Genomic DNA, 13,709 nt, shown 5'->3' with positions numbered 1-13,709 from the left:
CAGCCGTCATACCGCTCAGGAAGGCATTCTGTCTCCTAGAGATGAACGTACTTTGGTGCGAAAAGTGCAAATCAATCCCAGAATAACAGCAAAGGACCTTGTGAAGATGCTGGAGGAAACAGGTACAAAATCATCTATATCCACAGTAAAATGAGTCCTATATCGACACTGCTCCAAAACCCGCCATAAAAAAGCCAGACTATGGTTTGCAACTGCACATGGGGACAAAGATCCTACTTTTTGTAGAAAGGTCCTCTGGTCTGATGAAACAAAAATAGAACTGTTTGGCCATAATGACCATCGTTATGTTTGGAGGAAAAAGGGGAGGCTTGTTAGCCGAAGAACACCATCCCAACCGTGAAGCACGGGGGTGGCAGCATCATGTTGTGTGGGTGCTTTGCTGCAGGAGGGACTGGTGCATTTCACAAAATAGATGGCATCATGAGAACGGAAAATTATGTGGATATATTGAAGCAACATCTCAAGACATCAGTCAGGAAGTTAAAGCTTGGTTGCAAATAGGTCTTCCAAATGGACAATGACCCCAAGAATACTTCCAAAGTTGAAGCAAAATGGCTTAAGGACAACAAAGTCAAGGTATTGGAGTGGCCATCACAAAGCCCTGACCTCAACCCTATAGAAAATATGTGAGCTGAACTGAAAAAGTGTGAGCGAGCAAGGAGGCCATCAAACATGACTCAGTTACACCAGCTCTGTCAGGAGGAATGGGCCAAAATTCACCCAATTTATTGTGGGAAGCTTGTGGAAGGCTACCCAAAACGTTTGAGCAAAGTTAAACAATTTAAAGGCAATGCTACCAAATACTAATTGAGTGTATGTAAACTTCTGACCCACTGGGAATGTGATGAAAGAAATGAAAGCTGAAATAAATCACTCTACTATTATTCTGACATTTCACGTTATTAAAATAAAGTGGTGATCCTAACTGACCTAAGACGGGGAATTTTTACTAGGATTAAATGTCAGGAATTGTGAAACTGAGTTTAAATGTCTTTGCCTGAAATGTATGTAAACTTCTGACTTCAACTATATGTGATGAGTATGAGTATGAATATTTACTTTCCTCCTCTTTTTTAATATAAAACATTGAAACGCACCATTTTTCCATATGTTGATGTTGGGTTGGTGCTGGAGATGATTATGATGTTGTAAAATGTTGAAATGTACCTTTAAGGCTCGCACACATCACATCTAATTTAGATCCAGCGTTCATCTGCCGATCGTTCAGCGCGCTGTGTTTTAAGGACCACCCACTGTAATGGCTGCCACTGCCAACATTTCACATGTAAATTCAGTGCACACTCGGTTCGCAAATTAGGTTCAGATGTGCTAAGTACTCTCGGCTAGCAAACCCTATGTGTCTGAGCCCTAGGTGTCCGAGCCCTTAGTCCTGCGGAAATAATTAAAGTAAAATTCAAAGGGTTTTATTCCATGCACAATAAGGTCCATCTACAGAAGTTGTGCATTCATTTGCACAAATTAAACAAAACATTTTATTCAAGTTTTTAAGCTATATCCATTGTCTCAAGGTGTAGAAATCATATCAAATTGTATTGGTCACATATATTTGTTTAGTAGATGTTATTGCAAGTGTCGCGAAAGTGAAACATTTCAGGAAAGAGAACCCATCCATGGATTAATATAGAAAGTCTCATTTGAATCTCACAGTAAAGGATGGATGAAAGTGTCAAGGATTGGGAGTTACTTTATTCAGAAATGTCCATTCCACCATTGTGTCACTATCCTTACTGATAAACAGGACAACAATTCTCACCTAAGAGACATTTCCTAACAGGACCTAATGATTGATACTGCAATGTGATGTCCTTCTGTGGATACAGCACAGTATACGATAAATACAACTACTTTCTAGTATTAGATGTGTGTATGTTAATGGGGCGGCAGGTAGCCTTGTGGATAGAGCATTGGGCCAGTAACCTAAAGGTTGCTTGATCGAATCCATGCTGACAAGGTAAAAAAATCAGTCATTCTGCCCCTAGTCCTAGGCCGTCATTGTAAATAAGAATTTATTAACTGACTTGCCTAGTTAAATAAAAATAGAAAGATGTCTGTAGAAGGCATAAGCATTTCACATGAGCACAAACATATCTTTAGTCACAAGTTGGTGGTCAATGAACACTATCTCTATGTTCACATCTGCAACAACTTTAAATCATTAAAAAAAACATGTCCAATGATCAAAGCAGAATAAACAGCTTGGATAATGTGAAAGAAAAGTTTAAAAAAGGGAAAGAAGGTGTGTATTTGCAGTGAAGGCCAAATCCCTCTATCAAAGGCCCTAAGAGCCATAGTTCGCTTCATCAAAGGCCTTGCGGGCTCTCTTCAGCTCCTCGTTCATCGTCAAGAGGTCTTTCACTCGGGCAAACTTCCTTGGATCTTTCCGGATAAGGAAAACAATGTCCTCCACCTGGACACGGCCCTGGCGTCCGATGGACATGGCTTTGTGTGTCATCTCCGTGACGAACTCAATCACAAGGTCCTCCAGGATGTCCACCGACTCGGTGTAGGGATTCTGGTCATCTCCAAATCCATACATCATACACCGAAGTTCTTTAGAGAACAGCCTTTTCCTTTTGCCGTGGTTCCCATCGGCTCCAACCGCCCCATCATCCAAATCCTCGTCAAAACCAGCTTCGTCTTCCTCCTCCGCCATCCTCACAGACCCAAAGGTGTACTAGAGCTAGCAATTGTAGCTAACGCTAGCTGGCTATGGGAATATCTAGCTAGTTACAAAGCCCAGTGTGTCCAACGATATTTCGCAAACCGTGCAGGTTAGATGCAATTGAAGCCCTGACCGGTTATTTTTTTGTTGCGTTGTGGCGGCTTTTTGACTTTATATCAATTACAAAAACAAGAGGGTCACGACAACAACTCCTCAACCAAACGGTCCATTTCTTCTTCACTGTAGTTGCCGGAAGTAGCTACAGCAACAGGCTACGTTGTTTTGCTTGGAAAAACAAAAATACTCCCACCTAGCTGCAGTGCTGAATTCGGGCGCACTTGATTCAGGTCAGCCATCCGACCGGGTAGGCAGAGTGATCCATTGCATTGGACCAAGGTCTACATTTCACCAAGCACCGACGCGCGTCGGGGAAGCAAAATCAAGTGCATCGCTTGTCTGGCTGTGCTCAGTCCACGTAGAGCCTGCGGGTTGTACTGATGAATCGATGCCATGGCCCGTGTGTAGAGTGGACTAACTGGCAACAACAAAGTAACGTTACTGTAATTTGGAAGGTAAAACAATGTTCAATTACTCTGTACAGCCATGTGTTTATATGCATCGCTTGATAGCTAAGCTAGCTAGCCAACGTTACGGTATTTAGACGCAGCTTTGTATAGCAGTTAACAGGACCGGTCACACTTTGTTTAGTTAACGTTAGTTAGCTAGCTAGTTTACCTGCTTTCGCCGCTGTTCGTCAGCAGGTGAGTTCAGCCAGACAGTAGCTAGAGTTTTAAAATTTCATAAGATATCTGGTTCAGCTAACAAGTTATCCACTGTCTACCTCAGTGGCCTGCCCGTTCATATTTTGTGCTTTGTTAGCCATGCCATATGGCTCAGGTTTATGTTTTCCAGTGCCTTCATCAGCAGCAGCAATGCATCTATTTAGCTTGGCAACATAGGCTTATCTGAGATTATAGCTACAATGTTAATTATGAAAAAAATCTGCATGTTCATGTACAGTATCCCCACAACACGCTGCGTCAGTGCTAACATACAGCTGGGAGTATGCTCATTACTCACTAATAAGACTGGTCAAACAGATTCCTCAACGCAGTCACATGCTCAGGCAGCAGCAAATTATATCAGATATTTTGTCTTTGATTATATTGTCAACTTATCCCATCTTTCTCGCTCTTCCCTCTTCTCTCCCTTCCCAGCTTTCAGCACATTGTTCCTGTTTGAAGACGGTGCCTCTGCAGTAGTTCCTGTGGGGAAGGGTGAAGCAGCACCATGGCTTGCCCTGTCCAGTTCCTATGCCGGGCTGTCCGCACTGTGGGCCTGGTCCTCGTTTACTATGTCTTCTCCATCGGCATCACCTTTTATAACAAGTGGCTGATGAAGGTCAGTCTGAGGCTGGCTCACACTCCCCATGCGACATAACATTGTGTACTTGGTATGTTTGCTTTGCATGCAGTGCCATGTAGTTTAACTCACTGTCACTGTTCCCACCCCTTTCCCTCTTTCTCTCAGGGCTTCCACTACCCACTGTTCATGACGCTGCTCCACCTCACCATAATATTCTGTCTCTCTACCCTGACCCGCTCGGCCATGCAATGCTGGACAGGGAAGCCTCGGGTCATGTTGAACTGGACAGACTACCTCACAAAGGTTGCCCCAGTCGGTGAGTGCATATATTAGAGGAATGTATGCCAAACAGTTTGAGTTGTATGTGACACAATATAATCAACATGGACTTCAGTCTGCATAATAAAAGGCATAGTCCGTCTGTGTGATAAGATACCACTTTCTACTTTTCTCTCTACTAATCTTGGCTGGAACTACTTAAATACACCTTAAAGGGGCAATCTGCAGTTGAAACTGTAACAGTGGTCACACCTGCCACCTATTTGGTAAATAGCTGAGGGATGGGGTTGGAGAAATGTATCCACTCTCAAATTCATAGACAGAGCTATGGATGGAAGGACTGACCATCCATGAGATCAGAATTATAGTTTTAACCGTGTTTTCAGCCTATACAGTGTTTGTTTACATTTGAGTCATTTTGCAGATGCTCTTCTCCAGAGGGACTTACAGTTAGTGCATTCATCTTAAGACAGCTAAGTGGGACAACCACATAGCACAGGCATAGAAAGTAAGTCAAGTAGTACAAGTGCTGGTTCAGTTCTTTTTCCTTATTTTTTTTGTGTGGGGGGGGGGGGGGGGGGGGGGGTCGAGGTGAGGAGGAGGATTATTTAAGAAACTGTTTGAAGAGGTAGGGTTTCAGATGTTTTTGGAAGATGGGCAGGGACTCTGCTGTCTTAGCTTCAGGGGAAGCTGGTTCCACCATTGGGTGCCAGGACAGAGAAGAGCTTGGACTGGGCTGAGCGGGAGTAATTGTAAACAAAAACGGTATAGCCTGAAAACCTGGTTAAAACTATAATGTTGATATCATGGATGGTCAGCTGCCATCCAGTAGGGGTGGGAGGGCCAAGAGACCTGAGGTGGCAGAACGGGGTGGGAGGGCCAAGAGACCTGAGGTGGCAGAACGGAGTGCTCGGGTTCAGGTGTAGGGTTTGAGCCTAAAGGTAGGGAGGGGCAGTTCCTCTTGCTGTTCCATAGGTAAGCACCATGGCCTTGTAGTGGATACAAACAAAGGTGTAAAACAACCATAAACTGTATTTGGGGTTTTGAGGGGTATACTACAAAGCAGGATCAATGAGTTAGCCATCTAACTTGCCTAAATATAGATGCGCTGAAAATGTGCATGGTCTAATCGACTCAACAACCAAAATGCATATCTAAGTTTAGATTTCATAATGAACCAGAAAAGCAAGTTATTTCTGGTTGCTAATTAAAGTTGGCTGACTATCTAATTGATCCTGCTTTGTACACTGAAGAAACATGGAACAATTTAGAAGATTTTATTGAGTTACAGTTCATATAAGGAAATCAGTCAATTGAAATAAATTAACTAGGCCCTAATCTATGGATTTCACATGACTGGGCAGGGGTGCAGGCATGGGTGGGCCTTGGAGGGCCAATCAGAATGAGTTTTTCCCCACAAAAGGGCTTTATTACAGACAAAAATACTCCTCATTTTCATCAGCTGTCCGGGTGGCTGGTTGCAGACGATCCCATGGGTGAGGAAGCCGGATGTGAAGGTCCTGGGCTGGTGTGGTGACACTTGGTCTGCGGTTGTGAGGCTGGTTGGACGTACTGCCAAATTCTCTAAAATGATGTTGGAGGCGGCTTATCGTAGAGAAAGTATGATTGAGTTATCTGGCAACCAGCTCAGGTGGACATTCCTGCAGTCACAGCATGCCAATTGTATGCTTCCTCAAAACTTGAGACATCTGTGGCATTGTGTTGTGTCACAAAACTGCACATTTTAGAGTGGTCTTTTATTGTCCACAGCACAAGGTGCACCTGTGTAATGATCATGCTGTTTAATCAGCTTCTTGATATGCCACACCTGGCAGGTGGAATAATTATCTTGGCAAAGGAGAAATGTACACTGGGATGTAAACAAATTTGGGCTCGAAATAATATTTTGTGCATGTGGAACATTTCTGGGAATTTTTATTTCAGCTCATGAAACAAGGTGACCAACACTTTACATGTTGCATTTATATTGTTGTACAGTATATTACACCCCTCTGATGGGGTACAACAGTTGAACTAATCTCATAAGGCATTCACCTTCCTGTCAGTAAGAAAGAAACCCTTTGTTAGTAGGAATAATGCCATGATATGATCAACAGTCCTAAAAAGTTGTCTCTTTCAGCCATTGCAACAGCGCTGGACATTGGACTCTCCAATTGGAGCTTCCTCTTCATCACCATCAGCTTGTAAGTGTGTGTGTGTGTGTGTGTGTGTTTACTACAGTGCCTTCAGAAACTATTCACACCCCTTTACTTTTTCTGCATTTTGTTTCAGCTTGAATCTAAAATGGAATACATTTAGATTTTTGTGTCATTGGTCTACAGTACACACAATTCCCCATAATGTCACAGTGGAATTATGTTTTTAGGAATGTTTAAAATTAATAAAAAATGTCTTGAGTCAATAAGTATTCAACCCCTTTGTTATGGCAAGCCTAAATACGTTCAGGAGTAAAAATGTGCTTAACAAGTCACATAATACATTTAATGGACTTTAATGTGCAATAATAGGGTTTAACATACTTTTTTTAATGACTACCTCATCTCTGTACCCCACACACACAATTATCTGTAAGGTCCCTCAGTAGAGCAGTGAATTTCAAACTCAGATTCAACCACAAAGATCAGGGATGTCTTCTAATGCCTCGCAAAAAGTACACATTGGGAGATTGGAAGAGCAACAAAAATAGACATTGAATATCCCTTTGAGCATGGTGGGTCAATCCACCCAGTCACTAAATAGAAACAATGTCCTTCCTAACTCAGTTGCTGGAGAGGAAGGAAACCCCTCAGGGATTTCACCATGAGGCCAATAGTGACTTTAAAACAGAGTTGAACAACATTGTAGTTACTCCACAATACTAACCTAATTGACAGAGTGTAAAGAAGTAATGCAAAGAAATGAACTATATGTCCTGAATACAAAGCATTATATTTTGGGCAAACACAACACATTACTGAGTACATCTCTTCATATTTTCAAGCATGGTGGTGGCTACATCATGCTATGGGTATGCTTGTCATCGCCAAGAACTATGAAGTTGTTTAGGATAAAAGTAAACGGAATAGAGCTAAGCACAGGCAAAATCCTGGAGGAAAACCTGACAGTCTGCTTTCCACCAGACACTGGAAGACAAATTCACCTTTCAGCAAGACAATAACCTAAAACACATGGCCAAATATACACTGGAGTTACTTACTAATATGACATTGAATGTTCCTGAGTGGCCTAGTTACAGTTTTGACTTAAATCGACTTGAACATTTATGGCAAGACTTGAAAATGTCTGTTTAGCAATGATCAACAACCAACTTGACAGAGCTTGAAGAATTCTAAAAATAATAATATGCAAATAATGTACAATCCAGGTGTGCAAAGCTCCTAGAAACATACCCAGAAAAACTCACAGCTGTATTCGCTGCCAAAGGTGGTTCTAACATGTATTGACTCAGGGTTATGAATACTTATGTAAATGAGATTTTTGTATCTAATTTTCAATACATTTTGAAAAATGTCTTAAAACATATTTTCTCTTTGTCATTATGTGTTATTGTGTGTAGATTGGTGAGCTGTTTTATTGAATACATTTTTGAATTTGGGCTGTAACACAAAATGTAGAATAAATCAAGGGTTATGAATACTTCCTGAAGGCACTGTATGTATCTACCTAACTTTGATCATCAATGTTCTGAATGGCATTAGAATGTCTTTGTATGTTTCCTCCAGGTACACAATGACCAAGTCTTCTGCAGTGCTCTTCATCCTCTTCTTCTCATTGGTTTTTAAACTAGAGCATCCGGTAAGTCAATTTCACTTGAGATAGGTTAACTGTTGCTGTTTCTTCTTGGTCATTGTTTATCCAGTAGTATTTATGGGTGGTGCATGACAGAAAATTGCATTTAAAATTCACTCTTTGTTCGTACTACATGTTTGAAAGACAGTGTTCCTGTGTTCGCAGAGACCACATTCACAGTAAACGCTGCATATGTCGGTTCAATCGGAAATTACTTTTAAATGGTGCATTGTCAAAATCGGCGATCAAATCCTGGCTTTTATAATAAAATGATGCTGAACTTTGAAGAAAATAAGTACAATGTTCTGTTTTTATGTTAAATGTAGAACAGGTTTGAAATGCAAAATAAGGCTTCCTTCTTTTCACTCTGTCAATTAGATTAGTATTGTGGAGTAACTACAATGTTGTTGATCCATCCTCAGTTCTCCTATTACAGCCATTAAATGTAACTGTTTTAAAGTCACCGTTGGCTTGGTTGAATCTTTTTGAAATTCACTGCTCGACTGAGGGACCTTACAATTATCTGTATGTGTGGGGTACAGAGATGAGGTAGTCATTCATGTTAAGCACTAGTGTTGCACACAGAGTGAGTCCATGCAACTTATTATGTGACTTGTTAAGCACATTTTTACTCCTGAACGTATTTAGGCTTGCCATTACAAAGCGGTTGAATTGTTATTGACTCAAGACATTTCAACCTTTTCATTTTTCTTTCATTTGTAAAAATGTAGAAAAACATTATTGCACTTTTACATTATGGAGTATTGTGTGTAGGCCAGTGACAAAACATTTAACTTTAATCCATTTTAAATTCAGGCTGGAATACAACCAAATGTGGAAAAAGTCAAGGGGTGTGAATAGTTTCTCAAGGCACTGTATATGGTCATTTTTAGATATACAGGGTAAAGCATCAAAGTTTCCCTTATGGCTCAGCTCAGGTGCATACATACATCATAGAAATATACATAATTTACACCACACACACGCTCAGACAGATCTGGCTCAAGAGTCACAGCTCATGAGCTCCATCAGCAGCCATTTTTAATTTAGAATGGAAAATGAATGTGTTTATGCAACAAATGTTTGTGCGTTGTATCACATCGAACCACATCGGTTCATTCCTCGAATCCAACCGAATCGTTTTCAACTAAAACGTAGACTATCGTTCCTGTATTGTATGGGAGCCCATGTATCGAACGTTAGATACGTATGGAATCGTCTTGAAAGGGAAAGATGCCCATCCCTTACACTTAGGTGTACCGTAGCCGCTCACATGGTTAGGCCATTCTCATTGAAGGCTTTCTTACCACACCCCCTCACAAATTACACTCTGTGTAATATCTGGATCATTCATTACTACAAAGGCAAGACTTGCCTAATTGAAGTCTCTGCGGTTGCAATCTTCCCAACAAGACACTGACTTTCCAATGTTTTAACGAGCTATAGGATTCAGTGAATGGATTCACTTTTCATGCATAGGAGGACGTTCCATTCCCTTCAGGTGTATCTAACTGTATATGCAGTTTGTGAAATGTGTGTGTATTTTATATATATTTATTTATGGTTGTGTACTCTGGTTCCATGCCCTTGATGTGTATGATGTGAGAAGATGAGGAAGTGCACAATGTATGCATGTGGACGAAAGGCTTCTGTTCTGACCCCCAAGTTACTCTGTTTTTACAGAACCCATACCTGATCGTGGTGGTCCTTCTGATAGCCAGCGGCCTGTTCATGTTCACCTTCAAGTCGACCCAGTTCAACCTGAAGGGCTTCATCATGGTACTGCTGGCATCGTTCATCGGCGGGATCCGGTGGACCCTCACGCAGGTCCTGATGCAGAAAGCAGAGCTGGGTCAGTAAACACCTAGTCTCAGATATCCCAAACCGGGAAACAGTGGATGTCAGAACATGGTTAATGTGGGAGGCAACACTTCTGCCTAGGGAGACTAGTTACCGAGCGTCATTGTGTTGTTGTTTGGACTTGTCCTTTTATTTCCTGATTAGGCATTCAGCCCAGTAACCCCACTCTTCCACATTCCACTCCCACAGGGCTCCAGAACCCAATAGACACCATGTACCATCTACAGCCGCTCATGTTCATGGGCCTCTTCCCGCTCTTCCTCTTCAACGAAGGTTAGACTTTTACTATGCTTCTCTCTAACCTGTTTGTGATAGTCCATGCCTGTCAGTCTGGGCATGACATAAGTGCCTCTATCTGTGTGTCAGTACTTCTGATTCTGTCTGCAGGGCTGAGCCTAAGTACCTCAGAGAAGCTGTTCCGTGTGAATGAGCTCTCTCCCCTGCTCTACACTCTGGTCATGCTGAGTATAGGCGGATCACTGGCCTTTGGCCTGGGCTTCTCTGAGTTCCTGCTAGTCTCAAAGACCTCCAGTCTCACTTTATCCATAGCAGGGATCTTTAAGGTAAGGAGGATAACACAGTATATCACAAGTTACCCTCTCTGTATCCCGTCAGCTCCTTCACTTGAAATTGCTTCCTTTTGCACCATCTCTCCCGCTGTCTCAAGCACTCCTTGTTTCACCTCCCCTACACTCTTTATTCAAAGTGTGTTTTTCATCTCCCCCTAACGTACCCTCCTTGCCCCCACTAGGAGGCGTGTACTCTGCTGCTGGCAGCAGGCCTGATGGGGGACAGGATGAGTGGACTCAACTTGATGGGTTTCGCTGTCTGTGTTTCTGGCATCTCCCTGCATGTGGGGCTGAAGACCTACTATTCCAAAAGTAAGTTCATACCATTACTATATGTGGTAGGTGGTAAAATGAAAGCAAATTGTTGTCAGTCTATCCCTGGTGTAGTCGGTATATTAGGTATGTTGTAATTACTTGTTAATCAAGTCAGCGCTGCTGAAGGTACCGAGGCTAATGGAAAGGTATTTCACCAAGCTGTCCATCATATCCAGTAATTGGGTGTCCTTTTTCTAATGTGCTCCAGGTAAAATTCACTCGTTGAGACAGCTGCCTGTTAAAAACAGCCAAGACCTGGAAGTACCACTATTATGTCATAAGGAAGATGAGGGGGAGGAGACAGCTGCTGATGATGATGATGATGATGATGATAAAGAGCAGGAGATTCTACTCTGAATCAAACAAGATGGCTGACTCACTGTCTTGTTCCAGAGAGGCAAAGAGAAGGGATCACTGCCTCCACCTCCCTTTCCAACCAAAGTGCAGGAGTTGAGGAGCAAACTGAGGTTGAGAGGAGATTCTGGAACACTTGGAGGACAAATGGAATTAAATAAAAAAGTGTATTTATTGCAACGTGTTTTGGCTTTTGGCCTTCTTCAGAGAGGCCACAGAGGAACAGAAAGGAAGGCTTCCAACCCTCCTCTACAGACAACATTCTCTTCAGCATTTGTCCAAAATCGCTGAGCATTACCGACAGTTACACGGACGGACACCCTAAACTTTATCAAATGCATTTACTGTTGCCTTTTCAGGGCCTTCAGTGATGTGAAATAAAAGTGTTTACCTTATAATGTGAAATGACCAAACCATATGTGCCATTATAATGATAAATGTTTCTAGAAATGGGGGACCACTTGCCTAAACATCAATGTTACCATGGTTACTCCATGATTGTCAGTCTGACCAAAGTCGCCCTAAAAAAATAAACAATATTCTCTATAAGCCAAAATGTTGAATAAAATTATATTTACACATACTTTACTGCTTGTACGTGCTGTTGGTCCTTCTAGCGGTAGGTGGAGATAGGGTATCCACAGCAAAGTGTTGTTTACCTGACTTTTTGCGGTGCCAGTAGGTTCTGTCGCTTGTATTTTCAATCTCTTGACTCACTGCACGTGCTGCACAATATGTAAACAATAGCTGTTTGCCGTTCGGTGTGTGGTTTGGCTCGGCCATATTGGGCAAGTGTTCGTCACGTGCGAATTGCATCAGTATTGAAAATTAAAACAGGAAATACAAACTGATATACAGACCACTGTACTAAAGGCCGTGTTGATAATACTTCCCTGTGGATATTTTGTATTCAATTACGTCCGACATAGGGACAAAATTTTCTGAAATGCTAACCCTCCATGTTAGAGACGAGTGTGTAAATATTTCATTTTAGTAATGTAGCAGACACTCTTATCCATAGCGACTTACAGTTGAGAGCACACATTTGTCATTACCTTTTCATACTGGTCCCCCGTGGGAATTGAACCCTCAACCCTGTTGTTGCAAGTGCCATGCTTTACCAACTGAGCTACACATGACTCCACATTGTCAAATGCTAATTAAATTTGATTATTTGAGTTAAAGCAATTTCTAAACAATTAGGTTGTCATTTGTTTATATTGAATTGGTTAAGCACAGAGCTTTTGTTGCTGCTACTATGTACTGTATGTTCTTAAATAAAACATTTGCACAATTTATTCAGAGCTGTATGCATCATTTCTTCACCGAGGTCTTTCAAATAGCTGTACTCTGTTATGTGGTCCTCACCTGCTGGCCGACCATATAATCAGATTTAACATGATGTGCACTGCCAGGCCTTCAGCCTCCTCTATTAGATTTTCTCATTTGGAATCTCATTTCATGAAGAGTGAGCTCCCTCTCATCAATCTGATTGAGTTGACTTAACTTATAAAACCTGTGGTCATGTGAGCACAATTCACTGGGAAGACAGAGATGGGACCTGTCACTGAGTTTGGAAATGTGGTAACACTGACAACAGGGACGGACTGGGATCAGAAATCGACCCATGCATTTCTATAACAACGGACCATTATTATCCTTGAGGCTCCCATACCGGCCCAATTTTTTTTATTAGCCAAATAATTTTCATTCTGTGCAAAACCCCCAATTTAGACAGAGCCACAGAGCAAAAGATGGACCAGCTCATCTGGCAGTTGTCTGAACTACCCTATGGCCAGTCCATCTCTGACTGACATGGACATGTGGTAAAACTGTCATCTCTATTGGGTTTATAACCAGAGTGAGTAGACCATGAATGATAATGTTTACCTAATGTTTACAACGTTTTATCTTTTTACATTCACTTTTGCATTTGCCATTTACTGTTTTCATTGGGTGTTGGGTTTTGGGCCAGTAAATGTTTATTTTGTGTAAGAACCCTTATTCAGTCTTATTCAGAAAGCAACAGTTTTTGACATTACTTTCTCGCCTTTCATGTACTGTACTAACCTGCCAGTTGCCACATTTTCTCCGAGGTCGCATGCACCCCAGCTTCAGCACGTATACTAAGTTCAAAGGAAACAAATAATTAAATAATGCTGATATTCTATTAAAGATGATTCTTATGTGCTAAGTGAGGAGAGAATCTGACTAGGCATGTTAAGTCAAACATGAAAGTTAGGGCAGATCTCCTGGTAATTTATACTTCTCTGAAACAGTGCACCACGCCCATGTTAGGGTGTAGGAGGGCTGCCTGTAGTGTAGAGCTATCATATTTCATTCCCAACTCTAGAAGATAGCGCTTGATGGGGGAGCAAAGCAGTGCAAGCGGAAGTTCTGCCTGTTGACATCCTCACCTTTGGAATGCAAAAGTCTCATCTCGCGCTGAAGGA

At 41.8% G+C, this 13,709-nt stretch overlaps 3 protein-coding genes across 3 annotated transcripts in view; 2 read left to right on the top strand and 1 right to left on the bottom strand.

The window, feature by feature from the left end:
• Nucleotides 1-1,708: 1,708 nt before the first annotated feature.
• Nucleotides 1,709-2,975, bottom strand: taf13 (TATA-box binding protein associated factor 13). Its single transcript, XM_036988202.1, has one exon. It carries the CDS (start codon nucleotides 2,693-2,695, stop codon nucleotides 2,321-2,323), a length of 375 nt encoding a protein of 124 aa, XP_036844097.1. The 5' UTR covers nucleotides 2,696-2,975; the 3' UTR covers nucleotides 1,709-2,320.
• A 78-nt stretch (nucleotides 2,976-3,053) lies between these two features.
• slc35c2 (solute carrier family 35 member C2) lies at nucleotides 3,054-12,552 on the top strand. Its single transcript, XM_021616002.2, has 10 exons — nucleotides 3,054-3,276; nucleotides 3,922-4,105; nucleotides 4,235-4,385; nucleotides 6,489-6,552; nucleotides 8,092-8,164; nucleotides 9,842-10,010; nucleotides 10,208-10,291; nucleotides 10,406-10,581; nucleotides 10,770-10,899; nucleotides 11,111-12,552. Exons 2-10 carry the CDS (start codon nucleotides 3,995-3,997, stop codon nucleotides 11,257-11,259), a joined length of 1,107 nt encoding a protein of 368 aa, XP_021471677.1. The 5' UTR covers nucleotides 3,054-3,276; nucleotides 3,922-3,994; the 3' UTR covers nucleotides 11,260-12,552.
• A 1,048-nt stretch (nucleotides 12,553-13,600) lies between these two features.
• LOC110532264 (collagen alpha-1(XX) chain) overlaps nucleotides 13,601-13,709 on the top strand; it is a 36,066-nt gene continuing 35,957 nt past the window's right edge. The window contains exon 1 of the mRNA XM_036988201.1: nucleotides 13,601-13,709. This exon is cut by the window's right edge and continues 28 nt beyond it. The gene's annotated coding sequence lies outside the window, so the exon portion shown is untranslated.

The sequence above is a fragment of the Oncorhynchus mykiss genome, chromosome 9 (assembly GCF_013265735.2).
Source record: "Oncorhynchus mykiss isolate Arlee chromosome 9, USDA_OmykA_1.1, whole genome shotgun sequence".
NCBI lineage: Eukaryota > Metazoa > Chordata > Actinopteri > Salmoniformes > Salmonidae > Oncorhynchus > Oncorhynchus mykiss.
The sequence above is the reverse complement of the archived record's forward strand: the minus strand, read 5'-3'. Positions and strand labels throughout refer to the sequence as shown.